Source organism: Tauraco erythrolophus, chromosome 21, assembly GCF_009769465.1.
Source record: "Tauraco erythrolophus isolate bTauEry1 chromosome 21, bTauEry1.pri, whole genome shotgun sequence".
Lineage (NCBI taxonomy): Eukaryota > Metazoa > Chordata > Aves > Musophagiformes > Musophagidae > Tauraco > Tauraco erythrolophus.
The window spans coordinates 2,643,711-2,671,672 of NC_141485.1; the positions used below are offsets into that span (position 1 = coordinate 2,643,711).

Consider the following 27,962-nt stretch of genomic DNA (forward strand, 5'->3'; position numbering starts at 1 on the left):
AAGAAAGAACCTCATTGTGCCATTTGCTTTCTCCTGGAAATGCTCTCAGGCTGTCCCAGCCCACTGAAACCTGGAGGCTGGGGAGAAAAAAGGTTTTCCTGGATCTGGACACTACTACCAGACACAGGAACCACCACCTCACCCAAAGTCTCCTTACAGACCAGAAGAAACCAGACGGTACCCATCAACTCCTGAACACAGGGAACGGGAACCCATCTGCTCCTTCTCTCCAGGCCCCACTGGGTGGCTGGGACACAGCCCCCTCCATCCGTTCTGGGAGTGCATTGTCCAAAGATTCTCATTTAAATAAATACATTTAAATAAATACAACAGAAGAACTAAAGCCAACAAAACCTACAGGCCACTTTCATTAAGTGCTTCTGCTTTTTAATTCAACTGCTGGAGTATCAGAAGGTCCTCAGTGAAAACGCAACTACATTTGTAACTCAGTATAGAATCATGGAATGGTTTGGGTTGGAAGGGACCTCGAAGATCATCTAGTTCCAACCCCCTGCCATGGGCAGGGACACCCTCCACTACACCAGGTTGCCCAAAGCCTCATCCAGCCTGGCCTTGAACACTGCCAGGGATGGGGCAGCCACAGCTTCTCTGGGTAATCTGTTCCAGTGCCAGTGAAGAGTATCCAACACAACGTGAAGGGGCCAGTTACGGTGAAAGCACCCCCAAACCATATGACCAGAGATTTATGGAAACCAAATCATCTTGCTCAAGGACAATTAGTCAGCCTCGTACAGCTTCTTCCAGTAACAATGGCAGTGATGGCACCAGAAGTTAACCAACCAGTGTTTACGCTGGGTTTGAAGTTAACTGGATAAACCGGATGCACTCTGAGACCAATCACATGGCCTGCTCTCTCTAATTAATTAAACCAGCATCAACAGGCTGTCTTCACCTCCCAGGGGTCACGCTGCTACAAGAAGCAACGAGGTGGAAGCTGATGGCGAGGGGGAAGTAGCTCCCTCCAAGGAGGTGTGCGAGTCTCCTCCATCTCCAGGGAGCCAGCCTGGACTCACCAGCACAGAAGTAACCTTGGCAGACACTGCCCTGTTGGTGACCGGGCCCACCACGTGCCAGCTCCCGCACCCCGGGCGCTGCGTTCAGATCAGCTCAGCTTCTAGCGTTGCTCTAACTTGCTGCTAAAAAAGGAGATAACAGCCAAATACCCACTTTTACAGAATTTCCGATAAGGCAGGGTAAGGGGGAGCAAGAGGACGGGTGTTTAAACACAAAGTTTTAAATCGAATTCAACGCAGATACTTCAAACTGCAGGAACACTCTATTTATTAGGTCGATATTTCATTTTAGCAATACAATTACAGAATATCACAATGCTGGTTACAAACATAGTGTGGTTTGATGGTTACAAACAACGGCGGGCACTGCAGCCTGAGAAGTAGGAGACGAAACGTTAAGTCTTGACACGACAAGTAGGGTGGTCTTCAAAGCCTAGTAATGATGGAGATACCCTCACATAAATGAACGTGGCACTACAGGTGGAGATGCGGGTTCAGAGGTGGTTTTGTGTGAGTAGTTTGATTTATACAGTTCAAGCAACATCTTTTTTTTAAAATGCTATTAAATTAAAATCCCCTGTAGTTCAATAAAGTATAAAAATAGTACTGAACCTGGTAATAGTCAATAAAATGTAGAGTTCATTCACATCATTACTTAGTAAAGAAATTGTAAAGTTGTAGTGACCATGGCAACATTGCTTCCCATAAAAGAATATACATAAAAGAAAAACGTTACACATATGGTACCTGCGACAATTAGTTAGCGATCCAACACTGAACTTGTGCACCACAAACCAAGTTTCTAAATATCTCTATATATTTATATAGTATATATCTTTTTCATCTTAAAATTTACTTTTGAAGAAAAAAAAAATGTGCACTTAACAAACTCACTAAGGCCACTCATGCTATAGATACCCAGGATTGCAACGAAATATTGTTAAACGAGACCCTAGAGCACGCGCCTATCACCGACGGGAAACCTCTGCCACTGCCTAAAACATTCCTGAGATTTTGGGACAAAAGCATTACCAGCACCGCCAATTTTCCGTACGTACTTGAGTTCTAAGGAAAGGAAACGCCTTCTCCCAGAAATCCTCACAAGGCCAAGAAACACAACGTGCAACAGCCCAGTCGTGTCAGACACGGAAACACCCGCAACGAGGAGTCGGATTCGCAACGAGCCTTTGGCCAGTCGTTTTCTTATTGTGAAACACAAGGAAAAAGAGGGAAACAACGACCTTTCGGTAAAATAACATTTCAAATAACATTTCTGCCCAGGCAGCAGAGGGAAGGATCCCCGTTCAGAGACTGGCAGCAGCAGCATCTCCCCCACGCCACGTGCTGCTGGCCGGCGAAGTCGGATCCCGCCCAGAGAGATCAAGTAAAGTTTTGTCAACAGCTTCAATCATGTTTTAGGCACGATGCATTTTCCTTTTTGCACTCCACCAACACGTAGGACTAGCAAAAGGAAATCAAGTTAAATGTGCATTTTTTGTACCACGAGAAGCAGCGCAATGGCACCTTTAGAAAAATTTCAGACTGCAGCACATTTAAAGAAAAACCTCATTTCTAAAGTTACAAAAGAACATCGTTGTCCTAATAAGTTAGAATTAAACAACAAAACCCCTTCCAAATTATTTAACAAAAACTGTGTGCATAAAAAAAAAGCCTTAAACACCAGGTATCCATACAAAGAGTGCACATGAAGACTGGGATACCGAGACGGACACTTACTGGCTGTAATCAATACCCCATTACAGAAGTGGCCAAACACTGTTTGGGGCCAAACAGTCACAAGTTGTTTCACTTCAAGCAGCTGAGGGACGTTACTTATTTTCAAATATCCTTCTGCAACTTCCCTCTTTCATCCACTCTTAACAAGCCATCCAGAACAGCCCCAGTCCCAGGGACAGCAGAGGGATCCCGACATCACCTTCCTCCCTCGTTACAAACTGCAATTTACAATTTACCAACTCAAACAAAATTATGCTGAAAACAAGATAGAAAGGGTTTAATTCAAATAGTTAAAATAACATTCCTTAAGGTGACGCCTGTCCTCACCACTTGTGATTACCTTACTTACCTTCAAGGAAAAGACTGGAAGATGCATTTCACTGGATTTCCACTCACAGGTCTGCCCCAAACAGCACCTGCTCCGGTAGCAGCAGGGCATTACGAGTCCATAAAATACCAATTAATTAATTATCTGGTGTTTCATAGTTGGCTACTCAAGTCACAGGGGCATGAGCTCTCCCACCGTGCCAGGACAACGTACAGCCCCTGTCCCCAGTACTTACATGTGGAAAACCTGCTCTGGGGTAGGACAGGAGGGGAATTCCCCCAGTTCTGCCTCTAAGGGAGGGTGGGAGGGTTCGTGTCGGCCAGTTCTGCCCTGGCAACCCCTCTGCTCCATCAGCTATGCCTGGTGCTGAGGTCATGACATACTGAAGTAACACTACAAGATGTGCTCCAGCCATGCTGCCCTGAGGGGACAAGTCACTGACCTTCCTCTGAAGTCACCCAACTGGCCTCCCACTTTCTCAAAAGGAGCAGACAACGAACTCTACCAGCAGAGACAGTAACAGTAATTAACGACCAACACAACATTTCCAAGAGTCTCCAGATGCCAACACCTTCTGAGAACTCCATCGAGGAGATCCAGAACCAGAGCAGAAAGGTCAGTTCTATGTTGTTACACAGAGTCAGTATCACACCTGCAGCAAGGACAGCTTTAGGCGAGCTTTAGGCTCCAAGCTTCAGCACGTAGAGCGGGCAACAGTGCGTTCTGTAGGCAGCTGCAGAGCTGTTCCGCAAACCTCTGGGCTTTAACAACTTCAGCAATCAGCCACCACTACCTTTTTCCAGAATTTACGTGCTTTGGCATGACTGCAGTTGTGGAGATGCTACAATAAGAAGTTCAACCCAAGAGTCGAGTCGGGATTTAATTCAGTCACACGAAAAGCATGCCAGTAGTCCTCCAAGGATCGCCGCGACTAATCTTGGCCAAAGTCCACTATCAAACAGAATTCTGGGCGACTTTTAGGACCTGAATTCCTTCCAGACAAGCCAATGCACCAAAGCATACAACATGCTGGTGAAGCAGCTTTAGGAAAGGAAGAAAAGTCCATCCAGCCAACGCAATCTGAGAATAAAGCTCCCGTTTAGACAAACTGAACTAACACGTTTGGTTGTCAGACAGAAGCCCAACACCTCCCTAACCTGCCCCACGCTGGGAGCAATCCTGGTTGCCCTAACTTGGAGGCAAACCATGAAACACACACAAACCAGAGCTGAAGGAACAGCAGTGGTTCATGCAGACCACTTTCCCTCAGTCAAATAATGCTCCTCATCCCAAACAGGAAACTGTGAGATCTTGGAGATTCCTTAGCCAAAAGCTGGAAATGGAGACCCACGAATGGAAACCCTGAGCAAATAAATAGTCTCCAGATAGCAAAAGTGTAAGTCCAACTCTCCAGTTTGAAGCTTTTGAATACTTCTGCAGCACAGAAACTACACAGCTGCTTCAGGACAATTTTAAGGATTCACCATCCCTGCCTAAGGTCTGACACAGGTGTTAGAAGCCTCCTTTAATTTTGCAGTTTTAACAGGACCTAAGAATCCATAAGAACTTTGTAACTCAGTGTCCTGCTGTACAGGCATTCAGGGATAAAACATGTTTTGCCTTGTACATAGCTGAATTTGTTGGCAGCATCTAAAGCAGGCATAAACAAAAACTGGTATAAATAAATCAGATTTTTAAATCCATGCATAAGGATATACTGCTGTCTAAGTCTTAATACCACAGGTTTTTTAATGCAAATACTTCTTTTCAAATCAGTATTCCAAGTATGAGATCATTGAATCTGCATTCCCTAATTACATAACTGCATTTTAAAGTTGTTATTCTTCAGCCTTGGCCCCAAAAATACACTTGAAGGCACCAGTATGTGAACTATTGGCCTGTAAAACTTCAGTTCTTAAAAGAGCCATGAAGCTCAAAGTCATGTCAGAAACTTCTATTTCTTCTCTGCACTCTTTCTTGAAGACCAACAAGCAGCTTCCTCTGTCCCAAACTTCATAAACAAACTAAAAATCAGACCCCAAAACAAAACATCCAGTCCAATTCCCATAGGAACTGTGCTTGGACTGACCTTCCACAGCCACGTTACCAACCCCTGAAAATAGGGGGGGCAGGGAGGAAACCCAGAACGGACAGAATCCCAGCTACAGGAGCACTGGTGGTGCCACTAGAAGAACTGAGGTAACAGCAGTGAGTTGTTTCTAGTTTGCTATGTTACAGACATTCAAACAAGTATTACCTCAACATTAAAAAAAAAATAAAACCAACACCCAAACCAAAACACACACACACCCAAGAAGCCCCCCCCAACAGAAGGAAAATTAAGACAAGCTCGTGAGATAGGCATAATTAACGGATCTTTGCAGCTGACTTCTGCTTTTTAAATTAACATGAAGGAACCGGTTTCTGGTTGTACTGTTTAATGTGAAAACGAAGCATCACAAAAAAGACCTGTTGTGCTTTTTGGCATTTTCTGTTGACCCCTGCAAACTGTACAGTAAGTTGTGTTCTCCGGAAACACGAAACTGAGTCGGATCGGAATACAAAACTATGAACCTTATGAACAAATTACTGCCTCAGTTATCCGAGTGAGCCCATGGAAAAAGGAAAAAAAACAAAAGATGGCAGCAGCAGAGAGTCCAGCGTTTCGAGTTTCACCGGCGGCATCGCCGTTAATATCCGTGGAAGCTTCCTAGGTAAAGACATGCCATGGTGACCGCTACGTAACGTTCACCTCCTAGTTCTGTATCTATGACATGAATGTACTTCTGCACTGGTCATACACCTAAACAAAATCATTCTACTGTAGAAGTGAAAGCAGGGGCAGAAATATTAAATTAAAGCCACTGGTCCAAAAACTGTTTCTAGCAGGCTGGTCCACTTGTGATTTTCCTGGTCCCGTTCGCAGATGAGCACTCTCGGTTGGTACCACAGAACTACCACTGCCAGTCTAACTGGATCCCCTGTCCCTCACAGATGAACACTGGTCCAGTTCAGATTAGACACAACACACGGCGGTTACTTGCTTAGCAACCTGGCGCGGTTCAGAGTATGTTGCTCTCCAGAGTGGTTCTTTGCCACTTTTCTCCCTAAGGCAGCAGCCAAGGTCAGGGCATTCCCCCTTTTCCGGACATTTACTGGTTAACTCTGCTGCAACGCAGGCAGCAGAAAGACCTCTCTCATGTCACTTCTCTCGTACAGCGTTTATTCTTCCTACAGGTCAGAAGAAAGATCTGGATGAAACCTTCCATTCGTAATAAGAATGCAACTCTTTTGAACTCAAACAGTTTTATTTAATGTTTCCTCGCAGACTTTCTGCGAAGTAGCTTCTTTTGAAAGAAGAGAGAAAGAAGGAGTTTTCAGGAATACCGAGTTAAAAATGTGAGCCGAACTAAACATGCCATACACATGCTGCTAAGAATTTCACACACATCCATCCGTATGGGCACTCTTCAGCAGACTGGACCAGTGTTTCAACGCAAATTCCAGCCCCCAGAGAACTACATGGTTTAGATTTCACAGTATGACTTGTCCCCCTGTAACCTGGGGGAAAAAAAAACCTTAACTGGTTAATCGACCAAGTTCTTAGCTACTCTGTCCATCGATGTTCTGAGACATCAGAAAAGACTGGACCACTTCTTCAGTGGATTGAGGGCTGGTGCTTACGTCCTCCAGAGCATCCGTCACCGAGAACTGCCGATCCCGCAACCGGTTCCAGTTGGCCAAAATATTGTGGTACTCAAAAACCTTCTCGTAATTGCCAATGGAATTGTACAGTTTAATGAGACCTCTGTAATCATATTCGAGTCCACTGTATCCTTCCCCAAAAAGCTTCTTTCCTAAAGAAATCCAAAAGAAGACAAAATTAAAAGGCAATCCACCCACGTGTTGCATCTTATTTCTCCTGCCACATTTACTACCAGCATGTCACTTTTTGGTACGGCAGGTCATGACGTTTTCATTGCGGTAAATCCAGAACACAAGCGACATACAAGATTCCTGGTCGGTGGTTTGAACTCCATCCACCTTTACAGGCACTGGAACTTGTCCTCAGGGACTCTACAATTGGGTCATTAATTGCATCAGAGCTTTACGTGCACAGAAATCTACCAGTGATGTAAAGGCAGCAGTCCCTGGGTCCCAGTTTCACTCTGAATTCAATGTAAACGGTGAAGCTGGTTTTCAGTTTTCTACCTTAAAATCCTAAGTTTTCTGCAACGCACTGTTGCACGTTACACCACATGGAGTAAGACTGTCTCTCAAAACTGAGCTGCAGCATGGCCCAGAGATGCATTTGATTTGGAATTATAAGTTCACTGCACGTGATAACGGGCAAGAAAAATATTTAATGAGAGTACAGTCAGGCTGATGAGCACAATAGTTACCCATATCTTTCAAAATTTAACAACATTCTGGCAAAGTTCCAGCCACAACTCCAAAACGTGGTCTAAAGACTAACACCTGAGGTTTTAATTAGTCTGTTTCCAGATGCTTTCATGACTGAACTCTGATGGAGCACTGAAAATATCACAATTCCAGAATTCAAGCCCCAGGAAGACATTCAAGAAAGAGCATTACATTTAGACTGAATACACATCCAAAATAAAGATCTTGCATTTCATTAAGCTCTGCACTCAACACTTTAATGCATTTTTTAAAGATGTTTCCTGGAGTATTCCAGCTGCGATACAGTCACGCGTTTTAAGAATCACCCACCAATTGCTATGGATCTCAAATAAAGCTTTTCAGCGTTTTCATATTGGTTCATGTCATAGTTGTAGAGCGAGGCCAGATGACCCACTGAGAGGGCAACTTCGTAATCTTCCTGACCCAGGAGCTGCTCCTTAATCTGAATGGCCTTGATGTGCATTTCTTCTGCTTCCTGCGAGGACCAAATTCACACCAGTCAGACACCGCTCACCACGCCATAAAGAGGAAAAAATGAAAGGATGGTTTAACAAACACAACTGTGCTGTGGCTAAAGAGTCGGTGGTAAGAAGGCCAAAACCATATCGAGTTCTCCAAATTCTTAGTGAAGTGGATCAGCAATAGCATCACTTTTTCTGTCGCCCTGTCTCTGAAGGCATCTTGCACCTTAATGGACTGTTTTTGCGCAGAGCTTGGAAGAGATGAATTATAAAGCACAAGTTTTCCCACCATAAAACTACCAGCTGAACTTACGGATTGCAGGCACTGAAAATCATCGTTTGTTGCGACAGATTATAGACATCATGACCTTTATATTGATATAATCTCACCTTAAACTTCCTCATGGACTGATACAGCCTTCCCAGGTTGCCATAGTGTTTTGCTGTTTGTACATTGAACTCTCCAAAGGCTTTTTTAGCTAACTGGAGTGAGGACAGATGTAAGTCGTGAGCTTCTTGAAGCAACCTCTGCTCAGTTTCCTTGTTGTGACAGTCTATTGCAATCTCCTCCAGGATGAGCGCTGAGTACAGGAGAGAAACCCAACGTTACTGTGTTCCAAACAGAGACGTTACCATAGGTAGCAGAAAGCCATCTACCCAGGACATCTCGGGAGACATTGAATCAGGCTTTGTGTTTATCACAAACTGTTCTCGAACAGTTACGAGCAGATATCAAGCTCCCAACACATTTTTTATATTCTGTATTTTTACCACCTCCCCAAAAGTCTTCCAGCTAAGTCTGAAATAAATTTTTCTGGATTTTTACAACCATATTGACAGAGAACACTGAGGATTACAAATACTCGAGTGACCTCCACTTGAAAAAAAACCAAACCCTACACCAACTCCAGTTAATTGTCTCAGTTAGGGAACAGGACAAACATCTGAATGGCTGGTTTCAAACTGTCCCAGGAACACAGTTAAGAGCACTACCTTTAACTCGCTTTGAAGATGCCAAGAGAAGATGGTCTTCTGGGAGAATGTGAGTGATAATGCCAATAGCACGCTCAGCATGGAATCTGAAAGAGTTTAAAAAAAATTCCAAGGTAAAATATTAGAAACACTAATGCAATGAACAGAGGCATCTGAATTCTCATTGGAAAGCCTGCACCTCAAACCATTGTACTCACAGCGCATTGTCGAATTTCCCAGAGCTGTACTGGTGAACGTACGAGGAGTAAGCCAAGTCTTCATGAGCTGTAGCTACGTGTATGTTTTTACCTCCAAATACTGACTGCCGAATATCGAGAGCTGTCTGAAAGGTGCAAGAATACCACTGCATCAGTTAATACAGGAAAAAAACACCAAATGAATCTCCCATTGTTAATAAATAAAGAAATTAATAAATAAGTCTACTGGCTCTCAAGTTCTGTAGGCATGTACCTACGTACTTGAGGCTGTAAATACATAAAAGCCACTTAAGAGTCAGGAGAAAAAAAAACACCCCATAGCTGGGAGTGTTTTGGGGTTTTTTAAAAGAACAAGCATTGCACTAATTAAATCAACTCTTCTCTATCACGATGAATTAACTGTACGTGAGTTCCAGCAGAAGAGTTGGAGAGATTATGAATATCACGAGAAACAGAAGGCAGACATTTAGCGCTGCTGCGTACCTGATAGATTGCAACAGACTGGCAGATGTTGTCTACGTTGAGTAAGTAAAACCCATAGTCCAGTAGCGTGTCGGAGTACTTGGGGTGTTTGGCTCCGAAGTGCTCCCTGCAGGAACATTCATGTCACAAGTTGAGGCGAGTTAAGCATAACACTACAGCGGCCTGCGTTGGTTTTTGCACGCTACTCACCGAGCAAGGTACACGGCGTGTTTTATCAGCTGCTCAGCCTTCTTGAACTCACGTTTTACAACACAAGCCTAAACGGGTTGAGATGAGGCATATGAAAAGGTGCACGCTCAGAACTCATCTCCTCCAAACACTGACCCAACTGCTAACGACTAATTTCAAAATATCATCACGGTTACTAAAGGACTTGTCAGACTTTTAAGAAAAGGTTCACAGATAACATCAATAAACTTGTATTTTATTCTACCATAAGGGCGAGTGCTGTACCTAGCCTAGATCACACAGAGGAACAGACCACCTTTTTATGGAATGTTCTCAGGTGAGTTCTGTCACAATGCTCATTTGAACAGCTGTAACTCAGTTTCAGAAAGAAGGGAAAAAACAAAACCCCAAAGGTCCGAGACTGAGGTGGACCCAGGAAACAAATAACAAGCTGTAAGGCTCATGAAACGGACCCGGTTCCCCAAGTACTCTGGAGGGACCACCTACCCTCACCCGTTGTTGGCAGTGATCTAGTTACAAAAGAAACGTGGAAGATTTTCAATTCACCTTTGAAGCTTGTCGTAAGACATCCACTACTACTTTTACAGGCAGGCCAACGGTGATCTCCTTCATGGCTTCTATACACCATTTATAAGCCTGTCGAACAAAGAGTTACCAACATAAAGCTGGAACTTCACAATGTTGCAACATTAAGAAAATAATGAAAAATAAACTGGTTATTTACATTACAAAATTTTAAAAATACTGTTTAATTGCTATGTCTTAAAAGACAGACTTAAAAAGTGCTCTTAAAGTTAAGGTGCAAAGAATTGTTACCTGTGTTTTGCTATTCATTTTGATCTAGCAAAATAAGCTTCTCATAACATTTCATTTACCGATGACCAACGCATACTACCAATCTATCACACATCACTTCTTGATGTTGGTCAACGTACTGTTAAGAGCTTGTAGACTAACTCAGAACAATACAAAGGAAAAAAAGTCAATAAATCGAGTATTCCTCCAATACTGCCACACAGGTACCAGAAAAGGTCAGGAACTCCAGCTAGAAAGATATCGTGAATCACGAGCCAGTCACAGGAAGCCCTAGCAGATTTCATAACCAGTTTTCTGAAGAAATACAAATCCCACTCACCTCATCATAATGGCTCTTGGCAAAGAGCAGCGCGCACAGCTCCCCGTAGAGCGCGGCTTTGTTTGCTTGCTGACCGTGTTTTGCAAGTTTGTCCATGTAGGACTGAGCCAGTTTGAACGTTTCTTCTCCCAAGTGGTACTTGCAGTTCCCGTTCCGGACATGCAGCAACCTTGGGAAGATGTAAAGGGCTCTTCTAAGTGGTGCCTGAATAAACCACTTCCATCCACAGCACTACCACGGATCCACAATTTGGTATTTATATGGATTCACAAACACAATATTTGCTGTCTGAATTCAGCAACGCAGAAGAACTATTCACAGAATATTGTTTCAGTAGACCATACTTCGTCTCTTGCACGACAAGAATTTTTACTGTTGGAGATGTCAAATGATTTTACATCTTGATGAAGTTTCACATATCCCGTGCTCGAACCACTTCAGTGTGGTGGCTTTGTGCTCGATTTCTCATAAAACCCATTCTTCTCAACACTGATAAAATTCCATTTCCCAAACTCTGTAATATGAAATCCCTTCTACCTCCTTCCCAAAGCGTGGCAAACGGAAACAGACACTGAGTAAGCACAGACATGGTTTTCTCACATCTCTGCACTTTTCCCTCAAATCTGAAGCAGCACAGTACTTCACAAACGGGTATTTTTTTGGTTTGGGGGTTTAGGAGGGTGGAGAAGGGGGATGTCTTCACCAGAGATTCAATCCTATCCGTTTTGACATGGTATCCAGCACTGACTTAGCACCACCAGAAAAGACTACTTCGCTCACAACAACTCTAAAACACCTCTCCGCCGCCATGTCCATCTCCCAACCCGCTGCCTGTCCTTCTGAAGGACTCACAGGAGCTTCATGAAACAAGAGGCAAATGCAGACAACAAAACACAGCACTATTGAAACACACTCTTGCTTCTCTAGAGAAGTATCAATTTCAGCTCTGGCATCTACTTAAAAGTAAAAAGGTGTTTTTGGAAGCATAAGCCGCTGCTGATGTACTTTGAGGAGATCCATTAGAAATGTGTGTTACCATATCCCCAGCCTGAAGGGCAGAGCTGTGTTCCCACCCATGGCAGGCTAAGAGGAGACAGCTGTTCCTTCTCTACTGCAAACAGTGCCCGTTTAACACACATGAAATTTTGGTCAATTCACCTCCAGCGTCCCTCCTGGAAATGTGTTTTTAGCCAATGAGCAATAGAGACTAAAAACATCAGGCAAACCTTTCCAAACCAGGGGGACAACACAAAACAGGAAGAGACATCTCTGAAAACAGCAGCTACTGTGTAGGGACAGCATTTTATTCCTTTTATGATACATCTTCCAACAAACTGCTAAGGCAGAAGGAAGGAACAGTGATGGTTTTGATCAAATATTCCTCTTCTCTAAACTCGCCTCTGTTACCGGTGAACCTTAGCGGAGATTTCCAAGTTACTGCAGCCATGTCTCCTGCCATAGCTAATCCTGCGCCGTGAGCTCAGCCTGCCTCTAACAGCCTCCTCCGACACCTTCCTACTGAAACGTACCACCAAACTCAGGCACTGACAAGGAAGGAAACGGAGTTCACGTTTTCAGAAGAAGGGAAGCACACAGCAGATGTGTATTAGCCACGAAGGGAGATGATCAAAGGAAAAGACCTTCAAAAAACCCTGAAATGAGCTACATAAACACGGGCCTCCCAGTGAGAAACACAGCAACACGGCTCAAGAACAGAAAGAGGAAAGCAACAACCGTGTTTTTCCTTAAGTAAGGTTTGAGAACGAAACATGATGTAGAAGTGCAGTGTTCTTGGACACAGGCAGCAGAAAATCATCTAACATCCAAGCAACAAAGGACAGGAATTGTAAAAAAAAATAGAGAGAAACGAAGCAGCTTCCCTCTTTAGGGAAACTACTTTGCCTACACCATTCAGCTGGGAGCTGCTATGCAACATCAAAACCACGAATCCCAAATCCCACGTAATGGTACAAGCCAGTAGGGACAGCACTGCAATTTAGATAAGTGCCTGGGAAAGATAATATCCAGTATCTGGATGCTTCAGTGATAGTGTCTGAAACCAAATGAATCGACCAAAAACCAAGCTAAACCTAACCCAATCCTCCAGGATAAGTGATGTTTATTTGATCCGCTTTTGAGTAACAAAAAAATCCTGTATTAAGCCAAGGGAATTTTGGAAGATAAAGCCAAGAGGAAGAATAAATGCCTTAGGACATTTATGCTAATAGCTATGAATCTTCTTTGATGTCTGCAACAATAGCTTTTGGGGAACAGCTTGCCCCCACCCAAAAAAAAAATTATTCTCAAAGAGCATACAAATGTAGCAAACAATGTTATAGAGCAGCTTCGGAAGACTAAAACCATCAGAAAAAAAAACCAAGAATCAGCAAAATGTGAAACAATGAAGTGAGAGAATCACATATTTGTATTCTGTATTCATGTCTCATTGTTCAACATAAAAAAAATAAGAGAAGGGAAACCAAAAGGAGCACACCACACGCAGGAAAGCAGTACACAAGCTTGTGGAAACCTCGAACCTTCACATCTTCTCAAGTTTCTCCATATAGTTTACCACTGCTAGTACAAACACACCTAATTAGTACAAACATACACCTAATTAGTACAAACGCCACAAAACTTTACATGTTTTTAATCCACATTCTATCAATAATGCAATGTATTAATTAAGCTCCTAGAGATCAGACTTTCTAGCTTTTAGAACAAGAGCCACTTTTTTGAAGAGTGTAATATTTTCAAAAGCTGGAATTTTCTTCTCTTAAAACTCCACCTAACTCCCGTGCAAGCAGAGCAGCAGGAACGAGGCGTTTTCCAGTAGGGATTAGATGGTAACAACAAAGTGTTTATCTTACTGCCTCATGACTTTGAAGCCCAGTAGAATTACTGCTCTCTCCCACAAAAACATGTCTAGATTTTACACACTTGGAAAGAATTTGAAGCACTTTCACAAGTGCTGTTTGAGCCATTCCCAAATGATGCTGTTACCCGTGTGGGAGATGCCTGCAGATGAAGCAGTGTCTCCTCACTCACACTGCTGCCCAGAGGGACGTGCAGGCCAGCAGCTGTCACCACGAGAACAATGCCTGTCTCTACCCAAACAGAACTAACATCTCCAGTTCACAAGGGCTCATCCTAACACAGGATGGATTTTTCTAGCACGAAACCGAAGTCTTTCCACAACTGCGTGGGTTGTGTGCTGTTGTCCAACAGAGAGAAAGAAATTAAAAGAAAAAGTAACTATCTTCTTTTTTTCTATTTGGAGAAAAGGAAGGAGTTTATTTTTAAGGCAACTTCTCCAGCTTGCCAAATAGCTCAATACAATTAGGGAACTTTATTAATAGATTAATTAGAAGGCAAAGGACCAAATACTAGCAGTGGTACTACAGCCATCGTTCCCCAGCTCTAGGAAGGTGTATATGCATGCCCAGCCTTCTCCTGGCATCATTTTATTTCTGGAAGGAAAGCCAGCAGTAGCTGGCAGGGCAGCACAAGGCAGAGCAGCAACCGTTGCCACAGCCCTCTGGCTGGCACACAAAATAAGCAGCTACTGGCAAAGCCTATTTACTCTTCATATTTATCCAACCATAAACAAGATGCAGGGGTTTTTTGAGCAGTTTTCCAAAACAAGTTTTGTCCTATATTCAGATAAATACAGTACATGTGTTGTTCATTACAGCAGCTAAAAAAATTAAAATCCTATTTTAGCTCTGCTCACTAATACCCAGGTATCTAAGAGCACACCTGTAGCACGCACAAGGGGTCAGTCGTGGTGCTACCAAGGAAAACAACCGGGCCACCTGCTGCGGACTGCGCCAGGACAGCACGCATCCCGACACACAAACTGAGAACAGAGCACCCCAAAATCAAAAGCAATGATCTCCGAGGCCTCTGTGAATGGAACTGAATTTGAACCTCAACAGACCCTGCTACAGGCCCTGAGAAACAAGGCAGGTGCAAAATCCAAGTGCCTCCTACAAGCAAAACTACTTTTCCAAACGTTTAAGTTGTGGCTGGAGGTGGCCACAAGAACTGGACATCTAGATATTTACCTATCGATAGTTAAGAAGCTCAGCATGGGTCAAGAGAAATCATTTCAGCTGTAATCAAGAAAGGTATGTTTGGCTTTTCTTTCTGTTCAACTGTATTTATATCATTTGTGTTTAGATTTGGCAAATTCTTCTTGTAGCAAATATAAACCCAGCAAACACCACCATGTAACATTCCTTCCTTCGCAAAAGCCCTTGAAAAACCCGCGGTGTCGGGCCACTCACTGTCCAGCACCTGTTGGCCACGATGTTTTACGCAGAAAGGCACAAGAGTGGTTTTTCCATTGAACTGGGCTGCCAGTTCATGATTTGAAAACCCAGGGATTAGTGTGAAACAAGCACCTTCTGGATCTTTAGCACTAGCCAGGACAGTGTTTTGGTGAATACCGAAGGGAGCATCAGAAGCTCGATGGCTCCCAGGGCAGTTGGTGACACGTTAACATGTATTTCACAGTGAAAACACAGGAATTAAAGGTGAGCTCACCTGACGCAACACTCTACGGCACGAAACCAGTGAAGGATTTCATCATGGAGGGTGCATAACTGAAGGCAGGAAAGAAATACCTTCTCGGCATCACTGTACCAGCCTGCATCTGATAGGAACCCCCCTGGAGAAAAATCAAGAACGAACTGAAATGTGAACAGCAAAACACCTTTTGAAGACAAAAAGGGTTTAAAAAGGGTTTGCTCAAGTCTTGCAAGACGACTACTTATTTCATAGAACTGCACACTACATCTGGGAATCCTGTCACGGCTAAACCCTCCAGTCCTGAGCTGAAAAGGAGGAAATGTAAGAGGAGAAGAATTCTCCTTCAGTTGAGGAAGACTTTTTGGGATTACATAGTTTTCCTATTACGTAATAGTGTTTTCCATACAGTATATTTCCTAATAAGAAGAGCAAATAGTTTTCTGTCAAGTACCACCTACCCATACTAAAATTATGCAAAGCTTCATGTCTGCAAACAAATTTTAAATCTAAAACATTTGAAATCCTAAAGATAAGCCTGTATATTCTTAGATATTAAAATCCAATATATTTTTCTTAAGACAGTAAGTAGTTTTCTAAAAATAACATTCCAAAAACGCACATTCTTCAAAAACAAATCACAGACTTTAATATGAAAAAAAAAATCAACATTAGCTTAATTGAAGCTTGCACGAAACAAAGTATGGCACTTCAAACAGCCATTTGTCACCAGTTACCTAAAACAAAACCAATCTGGATTGCTTTTTCTTTCACAGCAGAATCCGACTCCGCTATGTAGGAGCACCGTCTGCTGAAGGAATAGGCCAGTACAGAAGCAACCTTTACTCCATGGTCCATCAAAGCCTGAAAACAGTGGTGAAGCAGATGTCTGGAACAAAAGAAAATGGAATTTGATTACACATGTTTTTAAAACACTGCAGTCACTGGCTCGAGTGTAGTGACTGAGAGGAGTAACCCCAGCCCTCTCACGTACCAAAACCAGACCAATACAACCACAGCTGCCAGTCTCAAGGCCAACGGATTACAGTCGTTGGGTTATCCAACAAATAGAGCGTACACAAAGTTCTTCAGAAGGACGCCTTCCAGTGCAAGCAAAACACAAGCTACCCACACAATTGCAAACTTGAAAACAACATATTCAGCTAAAACCTAGAGAGGGGAAAGCCTCAACTCCACCCTCACTCCACAACTCCCACGTGAACTGCAGATAAAGGAGCCATGATGGAACCATTAACATCACAGATACCCCCTCCCTCCCATGGTTTGTGTATATCTAAAGACTCAAAGCTTATTCTGGTTACAAAGAATCTGATCTAAGGCAGTCAAGTTCTGAATATAATGCCACAAAGTGGAATATTTAAAGACACAAAGACTCTTTAAACCAGGGCATCCTATCAGCTTGATAACAATTTACTTTGTATTTGCTACAACAGCAAGGAACAGATACTCTGCCATTGCTCAGGGACCGGCTGGGCACTGGTCAGTTGCGGGTAACCAACTGGGGTTTTGTGGCATCACTTATTTTTCTTGTTTGTGCCTTTTTCTTCTGTCTGTTGTTTCCTTTTTCCTCCTTTTTTTAATTATTAAATTGTCTTTACGTCAACCCATGAGTTTCCACACTTGCACACCTCCCCTTCTCTCCTTCATCCCACTGGGTGGTGACTGCCCTGCAGCTGCGTGGTGCTCAGCTGCCTACACCATGGTTAAACCACCACGGACTGCACAGCAGTAACAAAGAAGGCACGCTGGGAACCAGGTACCACGCGCCACTTCGTCCATTTACACAGAGTCCCAACTGGTTTATTTTTTGAGACAAAGAGAAAGACACATCATTGTATTTAAAAATTCACCTGTAAATCTAATGAGATATTCTTACAGTTATTAGAAGGGTTAGTAAGGCCAAGAAAATAAGAGATTTTCCAAATTCAAAACCTAGATGAAGAGGGAAGAGCTGAGGTGAGAATTACCGATGTATTAAGACACTCACCTTTTATCTAAAGCTCGTAGCACCTTTGCAAAAACTTCTAGCTCACAAAATTCACTACCCAGCTGGCATAACCGGCCCTGTTGGTAAAGCTGAAAGAAAAATGCAAATAGATTTTAAAATTTAAGACTGAGCTCTTCCAGGAAATTTAGGTTAATAGTGAGGATGACACGATGAAATCCAGACTTCAAGTACTGAAATACTGCTTTTCGGTCTGCTGTACTTCCACTGTCTCCACACAGGGGCCAAACTTCAGCCTTTACAAACTGAGCACACAAGCTATGAGGGCTCCATAGCTGCTTTCAAGCTATTTTTACCTATAAATGTATTTTCAAGTGTCCATGTCCACCTGCATCACAAAACACTAACACCTAAGCGAGAAAGCCAAGACAAAAAAAACTCCTAAAGTTAGCAAAAAACACAGTTAATAGCTTTTTTGCTACCAAACATTTTCAAAACATTTTTAAATGACACAGAATCTAGCATACAGCAGTACAAATACATTTTGTATTACATATAAATAAAAATAAACCCCAAACCCACAAGTTCTGCAACGGATGACTCACCAACACCCAGAGCTAAAGACAGGCATGAGCCCTGACCCCATCAATGCCCGAGCTTTCACACATAATTCCTGCACAAGTGAACAGGAAAACTCATGGGAATCTGCTCATGCATTTACTAAAAGCAATGGCTGGTTTTGTGCCCAAAACTGATCTGTGTCTGTGACCTGCCCGACATGCTGGAGGGAAGGGATGCCATCCAGAGACACCTGGACAGGCTGGAGAGGTGGGCCTGTGAGAACCTCATGAAGTTCAACAAGGCCAAGTGCAAGGTCCTGCACGTGAGTCGGGGCAATCCCAAGCACAAGTACAGGCTGGGCAGAGAATGGATTGAGAGCAGCCCTGAAGAAAAGGCCTTGGGAGTGCTGGTGGATGAGAAGCTCAACATGAGCCGGCAATGTGCGCTGGCAGCCCAGAAAGCCAACCGTGTCCTGGGCTGCATCCAAAGCAGCGTGGCCAGCAGGTCGAGGGAGGAGATTCTGCCCCTCTACTCTGCTCTTGTGAGATTCCACCTGGAACACTGCGTTCAGCTCTGGAGTACCCAGCACAAGAAGGACATGGAGCTGCTGGAGCGGGTCCAGAGGAGGCCATGAAGATGATGGAAGGGCTGGAGCACCTCTGCTATGGAGACAGGCTGAGAGAGTTGGGGCTGTTCAGCCTGGAGAAGAGAAGGCTCCGGGATGATCTTATAGCAGCCTTCAGTACCTAAAGGGGCTACAGGAAAGCTGGAGAGGGACTTTTTACAAGGATGTGTAGTGACAGGACACAGGGCAATGGCTTTGAACTGAGAGGGAAGATTTCGATGAGATTTAAGGAAGAAATTCTTCCCTCTGAGGGTGGTGAGACACTGGACCCGGTTGCCCAGAGAAGTTGTGGCTGCCCCATCCCTGGAAGTGTTCAAGGCCAGGCTGGATGAGGCTTTGAGCAACTTGGTGTAGTGGACGGTGTCCCTGCCCGTGGCAGGGGGTTGGAACTGGATGATCTTTGAGGTCTCTTCCAGTCCAAACCATTCCATGATTTCATATTCACACCTACAGCAAGGCCCCCCATGCTACCTAAGCAAGTTTCACAGCTATGAGGAACTGCCATGAGGAGTGCTGCTCCCCTTCTTATGCAGACAAAATAAAGCCAAGAGAACACATCATTTAGAGATGCCCAGATACAAACACAGATTTAATAAAAATTATAATATTCCTCTCAGTTTTAATAATTTCTTAAAATACTTTTACTGGTAAGTGTCTTGTCTGGTTCATGTTTTTCCCCACAAACACTGGAAGGAGATGAATTAGTATTCAAAACAAAGCATGTGAGAACATCTTCTCCAGCCAGAAATTTAGTTTTAGTTCACTCTTCTTGTAAAAGCACATGACACCGATTCTACAGCACAGCGAGTTTGTTATTTTAACAACAGAACCCACCAAAAAAATACTTCAAAAATACTTTGACCTAATAATGTCAATTGCCAGAAATGAATGTTTTCCTTTTAGTCATCTATTTTGCTGGGGAAAAAAAGGAAGTCTTTTAAAACAGTACAAGTTTGCATGCAAAGCTACTCCTCAGATAACACAGCGCCGTGTCCCTGCACTTCAAAGGGATCGGAATTTCTTCCCAAGCTCTATTCTCTCTGGCAGCGAGAGAATATCCAGTCTGCTGTATTTAAAAACCACAGCCATGGTTAAGTGCTCCCATTTTCTTCAGCACAACTGTCTTAATGGAAACTGTTCTATAAACCCTAAAACATATTTTCTGCAATCAAAAAAAATACAGATTATTAAGTCTTGCCTAGTATTCCATGCTCAAAAGTGAAGGTGGACATCTCATCAGTAACTGGTAAGATCATTCTGGACAAAACTGAGACACATACCCAAGTTATTTCACCAAGACTTCAACCAACCAGAAGCACTACTGTGAGTTCAACTTAGGCTTTCAACCAGCTACGTTATTTCCCCTTATCACCTTGCAGTGTGAACTAAAAACCCCAGAAATGACTCTGATACTGGTTCACCAAACACTAACTGCAGTAAGACTTTTAAAAATGAATATATTTATGAAGTTACACAAACACACGTTGTAATGCACCCCCACTGTCACATGCGACTCAAATTCCCAATGAAGAAACACCCTGGTTGGGGGGGTGGAGGTGAGAGGTCCCAAACTACACCCTCAGTTTTGATGTATCAATTATTTCAGGCACAGGTAAAATTTGGCTTACAGCCCAAAGGTCTGAGCCTGCTATCTGCACACATCTCAACCCAATTCAAAGGTAAACGCTTGCACCATTCCGGCACGCAGGAAAAAAACAACCTATTTTTCACCGGCATAACCAGAAATACGGTATCCATGAGATGTTTACCACACTATTTACCCCTTCCCTCGACAAGCTGCCAAACATTTTTAAGGCACTAACTCAGCTTGAAGTCTCTTGAAACTGTCGTAGCTGTTACAGCAATATTTCCAAAGAAAATTCGACATGGAAATAGTGAGTATACGTCAAACTGTGAAGCAATTCCAGGGGATTCAGTAAGGCTCATTTGTTCATTGAGAAGCAGTTGCGTGCACTGAAGAAACAATTCTCTTGTTAAAGCTCCAGAGAGACTAAATTCCTGACCACAGAGCCTTGCTACACAACACAAAAACCAAAACAAAATAGTGATTCAAGGAAAACATGCTCTGACAAGAATGGCAGAGGTTTGGACTCCTGAAGAACTATTCTTTCCTTAAGAAACAAATGTCTGTTAGACACAAACTTAACCTATTCAGAGCTTAACAGAGGTTTATTTTTCTTTAACCACATAAAAACGAATAAAAGCCTACAATATGGCTTCCAATCCCATAGGCTCGCACTGACACATTAATTCTGGCACTGAAGACGGGAACCAAGGTGAAAGTTTAATATTCAGACGTATTATTACACTCATGCACAATCAAACTGTTTTGCAGAGCTGTGAGAACATCACTGTGATCCTCCACCAGGATCTAAGTCTTCATGTTTAACTTGTAACACATCCACCTAAACACTCAAAGCTGCACACAGTGGTGTCCCCAATTAAGTATCCCAATAACATCAACTTGTAACTTAACTACTATCATGCACATGTAATTATTGTATTACAGTGCTTGTCAGATTTCTCCCTCTGGATAGACGAAGGTGAGCTCTAACTGCTTCCTAGCAAACCCCTGAAAACAAAGATATGTTAAACTGCCAGCAAAAGCAAGAGAAAAAGCTATATGATATTTGTATCGCCACCATTCCGCGCTGTTTCACAGTGTAAAAGAGAAAGAGAAAAGTCTTTTTCTAAACCTGATAGAAAACTAAAAATAAAAAATCATTTTTTAAAGCAGTTGGAGATTAATTCTAACCAGTTGTAAAAGGATCCTCTCGAAGAGGAACTGTAGCATACGCAATCTGAAAAATATGCTCCTACTGCTCCAGTTTGGAAGAGAATTGAAAAATTAGTATGGATATTTCAGTAAGAACTAAAGACACGAGGAATTCCAAGGAGCTCCCCAGAACATTTAGTGATGTCTAATAATGTGATGTGGAATACCATGTCACATTTGGGAAGGACTGTATGCTTAATCAACAAACATCAGCATTTGGGAAAAAAGTTTGGCTGTAACCACAATCCTGTTTCCCTGCTTAACAAGGAAGGAAAAAGTTTCTTGAGAGTCAACAGTGCACTGAGTCAATCTATGGACAAACAACTCATTATAGACAGGGCAAGGGGGAACAGGGTTAGAAAACAATCAGTTAGAAAAGCAGGTGCCTTCGATTCCTTTAAATCAATTTCAAAACCACCTACAAAGCCTCTGGACAAGTGCTAGGTCTATTGGGTACTGTTTAAGGCTTTAAAAAAAACACTTTACAGCTCTTCTTCGAAACCATACTGCCAATTACTAGACTGATCTTTATGAACCTCAATCAAATACATAATCGAGGAAAAAACCTCAACCTTACTGCATAAGCCGAACTTCAGAGACAACTTTTGGAGCCTACTGCTCTCACACACAACATTTCTCCACATCTCACTCACTCTTTCCATACCATACCAGCAAAGCCTTTTGCTTCCCACCTACGCAGAGTCCAGCACAAGGGATACGAAGCCTGAGCATTACAGTCACACCCACATATGATTCTCCACAGCAGTAAATGGGGAAACTCGGTTTGCTTTGAAGTTAAATCAGCACAAAGGAAATGAAGTGGAAATAGGAATTATTGTTTCAGCAGGAGCTGCACACCTCTGTTCATGATGTGACCTCATTATCTGAATTATGATGAGTTCCAGTGTCTGAGACTCAACAAGAATACTGAAAAAAAGACCGGCAAGCTTGAGCATATCAGGATTAGAAAACATGCCCCATAGTTCGAGGTTCAAAAAAAAAGCAAAAGCAAACCGAGTAATATGACTTAGAAGACTGGTAAGCAAAGGCAAGAAGTCAAGAAGTTTCAAACCAGTAAAGACACAACAAGGAAAGATAGTTCAGTTCCAGTCTAAGTTTAGACTACGGAAATAAAGCACGTGTTAAAATAAAGAGTAATAACAATTGGGAAAGAATCATTACATGATGATTCTCCTTCACTATGAGGCTCTAATTTAAAAAGGTGATACATGGACACGATTTAATTCCAGTAGCACTCAGTGAAGTCCCACTGCACTGGAATCTCTAAGTCTAGCCAGATGACTGAAACAGCTGCATGTGCGTGTGTGCACACATGCCGAAATCACGATAATTTCCCACATCCACATTTAATTTCTCACCCACAAACATACAGCAGCATGAACATAATTAAGTCTTCACAGCAGAAGTCCTACCAAGCCTGACCCACGTGCTCTGGGATTTTCTGCCTACCTCACACATTGCTTATGACCTCGTCTGTACACCTTTGGTCAGAAAACCTCAGAACAACAGCACCACAGCTACACTTCATTTTGTGAGCAGCTGATCCTCTTCACTCCCATCAAACACCCAGGAGACCGAAGCCTTGGGACCAGCTAGTTCTATTCTGATCTCAGAGAAATTGGGCTTATAACGATTCCTCATCAGTCAAAGCAATCTCTACTGCAATGCAGAGAGCAGACATTCTACTGCTTGTTGTGAACAGTCAGCAAATTCCTGTTTATTCATTTTGTTTGGTTCAAAGAACACCTAGATGCAATCCAAGAGCTTTTATTAGCTATGCTTGTTCTTTTTTGGATTAGCATGAAGAGACACGATACTGCAGTCACACTCATTATTACAGAAGTTGGAGCTATCAGGATCCAAACTCAAAATCTGATATTTTGATCCACATCAAGGTAGGAGAACTTCATAAGTTTTATCTACCACTTCAAAGAGTAAGCATGACTACAGTCTTCTGGATTTTGCCTAAAAATCTTAAGGCAAAACAAGTCAGCATAGTGCAATTACTAAAGGTTACAGGTCTGCACTATCTAAAATAAATTAAGGTCACCTGCCATTGTTCTGTGGTTAATGATCTCATCAGAAAACATCCAAAGAACATTGAACCCAAATGACTTGCAAGAAAAAAAAAATCAATGTAAAAAAAAAGAAAAACACACAATCCAGAAAAGACATTCCAAAAAGAAAATAAACATTGGCTGAAACTCCTTGTTAGCCAACCCAAGCCCAAGATCAGCTTCCTGGTGCACAACTGCAACACCCACCTGTGACAGCGACCACCACAGCACAGGAAGCAGCACCCCTTCAGGTGCACCGCAAGAACCAAAGAAATGAGCTCATTACACCAAACAGAACATAAAGCTGAGGCTCAGGGGAGAAAACCAAATCCTACAGAAGATGCTGACCAAACTGTTACTGACCAGTGTCTTGTTCCCATTGACAGAAACTAGGTTCTTCAAACGAACTCCCTCTCACAACACTATTCTTTCCCCAACAAACTACCAAAAAAGAAAATACTGATTTTCCTATTTTTGTGGCAGGTTGTTGTTTTTTTTTTTCTGAGGGCTTACAGTTTCTTCCAGTTGTCATTTACTTTTTAATGCAGAATTTTGGCATTTGCAAATGCTGCCTACCTGCCAAGCATGTCCTATTTTAACTGAGATGCAGCACATTTCTTTCTTTGGCTTCTAAAAACTAGACACCTTCCCTCTCTTCCCCCCTGAAAAAACAAGAAAAGAGGACCCAAGTAGTTTTACTAGGAAACAACACAACCAGGATATACACAAACCTGGCAAAGACACAAAGGAAGCAAAATATGGTAAGTCTGGGGTTTTTCCCCCCCCAGACACAGGTGTTACTTATAACAATACTAGTTATTAAGCTCTTCGAAATACAGCTGGGATTAATAAGACACTTAAATACTTTTTAGCACAAATGTAGACTTGAAAATTGCCAGGATATCCTTACAAGCTTTCTGCTCTGCCTCTTATTTTTCTAATGGTTGCAAGGAAAAGTCAAATGCCACTTGAAAAAAAAAATCCAGTGACACCCTGCTGGACCAGTACCGGTTTGTTGTTTTGCTACAATCACCATCGCTTGATATTGCCTTTTTTTAAGCTTTAGTCACTGGTTAAGGTTGCTCTGGAAAGATAAATATGCTCAGTGTTAGGAACCTGCCTGCTTCTGTCCCCTTGCAGCAGAACCCATTCCTTACGGAGTCCGTTCTGTAACCATCCCAGGTTTGATTCCTCGTTGTTAACCACAGACACAGGTTTCTAAGGCACGTCCTAGGAGTTAACAATGCTGGAATATGTAGAATTAAGTGTAAGTAGATTTGCTAAGGAATGGGAAATAAAGGCAATGTATTATGACAGTAGAGCCAGCCACTGGATTAGAGAGTGCTCTGGGGAGAAAACAAAGACCAAGACATCCTGCTGGCATCTTCCTCCCTTTTAAATCAGCACATTGACTCTCTGTGGCTGTAACAGAACCGTATCCCACCTACATCTTCTTCCTCGACATGAAGAGATTGGCAAACCGTGCAAGATTGGTTAAGTTCCAGTGTTCATACCAATGAATATGATAAAAAAAGTCTCGTACGGCCACAGCCAATTAACATCTGTATATCAAAATAAAATCTGACTGATATTACATTTTTCGCAAAATCAGTGGCAGTTTCTCCAATATCACAAACCATAATTAATACCTGGAGAACAAACCACTGTCTACAAGTTATATGTGACAGACTGGAATAATTTTTATTCCTTTTAATCATCACAGAAAGAAAGTGATTCTCTATCTTTTTCAAGGTCTAAATTTAAGTATATTCATGGAAATCCTCAATTACACATCACTTTTCCTCAGCTGTATTTAAAGAATAAGCACTATCCCATATGATACTAACGACTGACACCCCCTCAACACAGAAGCAACAACCACCACCAGAAAAAAAGATTTAAAAGTCTTCTTCTAGGTTGTCTTACATTAAAAACTGTTAGTGGCTTTGGAAATTCTACTTCTGCTTTAAAGAACGTGATGGTCAGGATGTACTGAGCATAGCTCAGCAACTCAAAATGGTATTTAATATCTGATTTTGAAAATAACTCTATCCAGAGCCAAGCAGCATCCACAATAGGAGAAGACTGTGCAAAGGTGTGGTGCTGTGCTCATCCTAAACTAATTTAGCTCTGTAATTCAGACTGCTGTAGCCATCCAAATACAGAGAACAGGAACTAGTTACTAAGTGTTGTAAAGGTGCACAGAAAAACACACACTGTTCCAAAACGGCTGTAATCTGGGCTGGGCTTCAAGGCACTCACTGCAGGCAGACATCTCTGCATATAAAACAACATTTAGTAAGGGCTGAGGACTTCCTCTCAGCAACCCATCCAAGGTTTAGTTACATTTATATATAAACCAATTTGAATGTGACTATTAAAGAGGACAGGTTCCCCCACACAGAAAAGATATTAAAAAAAAATCCCAACTAGTCAAGACAGGGAAGACCAGCCTCCCATCGGCAGCATTGCAAAACACTCATGCACCACGTAGCCTGGTTTTATTTATCCTGTGTGTGGACATCCCATAGAGGTGTGTTCCTAAGAGGAATACAGGTGCACCTTATACATTTCAGATTATCAAAGGCTGTCCTGTTGAAAAACACAGAAATAATAGGAAAAGCAATGCAAATTACTGTCATTAACAAAAGTTACACTGGCTAGTGATTAGTACAACAGAAACACTACTTTGAGGACAGGTACTTGGCATGTTTGTTATCACCTGCCCACAAGACGACGTACCAATGAACACGAGCAGAACAAACAGATCGGTCTCCTTAGAAGTCAGATACACTGCTGGATCTTTTTTATGGAACAACTCCATGTGAACACGATTCAACACAACTACTGAAGAGTGCTAATAAAAGGGTAAGAAGTCAAGGATCTATTAAGCTCACCTACAGATGATTTTTTAAACAATCTGGGGAGAATACACACTTGGATACTTGTATCCTTGGAAGGAGGTTTTGTTTTTAGGCTTTTAAGAGCCACAGAGTACCATCCTTTCATCTGAATGAACACCAGAACAGGCAATGCCGAGAAAATTTGTCACTGGTCATACCTACTAACAGTTAAAAATAAACTCCAAAACACCCTTCCACGTTGTTAGTTCCATATCTTCAGTCTTTATCTGACGATTGCCATACTCCAGCCACATCATTACCTGTGAGCATGCTTATGTGGTAGAAAGGGGTTTCCATATTTCTCAACACACAGGCAAAGAAGTAATAGCTAGCATACAGAAAATATACATGCTTGTTTCGACACTATGGAAACAATTTCCATATATCCAGTGAAGATCAGCCTTTCTGATAAACACTACTACTATCCATGCACGTGATGGGCCACGACTCCTGGCTCAAAGATTCATCTAAACAATTACTTCATTCAGCACATCCTAGATTTTTAGCAACTTCTTGGCACAGGAAAGAAGGGTTATCTCCCATCTCAGTTTTGGTTGTTTTGTTTTTTTTTTTCCCCCACACATTGTTTCTCTCCTGATGAGCGGTCATTTCCAGCCATTCCTGTACATGGATGAAACGCCTCTTTAGTGGACAATCGAAATTAACAGACCATCCCTGTATCTTTTACTTTAATTATGGATATTCTAGAGGCAGCTGAATGAGGAACAGCCCTTTTAGAAGAGAATGATTTAAGGCTAATAAACTATATCATTAAACGAGACTCCGTTCTTCTCATCTGGTTCCCACCAGATCATTAAAGAGGATACAAGAGCACAGCAAACTCCACTCCTTCTACCACTGACATCACCTTCACCAATACATTAAAAAAATAAAAAAGGTAGGGGTGGGGAGAGGAAGGAAAAAACATATTCCAACACAGACAGCTCGGCCTCATCCTGCCCCTACCCGTTCTCCGGCTCCACAGGCGCGGAGGCACCTTCCCCACAGCAGGCCCCGGCTCCGCGTCCCCCGTTCCCGCTCCCCCCGGCCCCCGGGCCTTCCGCACCGGCCGCTCACCCACCAGCAGAACGGGGGGGAAGCCGCAGGCCCCGGCCCTGCCTGAGCCTCCCCCCGGAGCCTCCGCTCCTTCAGCCGCAGCGCGGGCGGCCCTACACAGGCCCTCGCTCCCCACCAGCCCGCCCTTCGGGCCCTGCTCCGCGCCCCCTCATCTCCGAGCCCCCCAGGAGAGGCCGGGGGCCGGCCAGCAGCGGACCTGCCCTCCCTCCGCCGCCCCCGGCCCACTTCTCCTTCCCTTTCCCTCAGGCCCGGCCGGGCCCGGCCCCACTCGGCCCCCCGCCGCCTCCCCGTACCTTGTAGTACACGTCGAACTGGATGTTCTCGGGCAGCGAGCGGATGTCGCGGCGCCGCGCCCGCCCGTAGCTATCCACCACGGCCGAGATCGCCGTGTTATACAGCGTCTCGGGCACCCACTCCAGCTCCACCGCCGCCATCTTGGCTGT

General features: G+C 43.0%; 1 protein-coding gene across 1 annotated transcript; it reads right to left on the minus strand.

Moving 5' to 3' along the window:
- Positions 1-3,797: 3,797 nt before the first annotated feature.
- Positions 3,798-27,962, minus strand: APPBP2 (amyloid beta precursor protein binding protein 2). Its single transcript, XM_086624683.1, has 13 exons — positions 27,813-27,962; positions 17,521-17,609; positions 16,250-16,401; positions 15,531-15,654; positions 10,983-11,151; positions 10,394-10,483; positions 9,848-9,915; positions 9,659-9,764; positions 9,176-9,300; positions 8,979-9,064; positions 8,376-8,566; positions 7,834-7,999; positions 3,798-6,956 (listed from the first exon to the last, which is right to left on the minus strand). Exons 1-13 carry the CDS (start codon positions 27,951-27,953, stop codon positions 6,703-6,705), a joined length of 1,761 nt encoding a protein of 586 aa, XP_086480809.1. The 5' UTR covers positions 27,954-27,962; the 3' UTR covers positions 3,798-6,702.

Bases quoted from the DNA above. Each gene is read 5' to 3' on its own strand.
- APPBP2 (XM_086624683.1), bottom strand. From the start codon at position 27,953: ATGGCGGCGGTGGAGCTGGAGTGGGTGCCCGAGACGCTGTATAACACG. The intron at 9,301-9,658 runs GTACGCAGCAGC...TGCACCTTTCAG, and splicing joins AGTCTGTTGCAATCTATCAG to ACAGCTCTCGATATTCGGCA. The intron at 9,065-9,175 runs GTGAGTACAATG...AAACTCTTTCAG, and splicing joins GGGAAATTCGACAATGCGCT to ATTCCATGCTGAGCGTGCTA.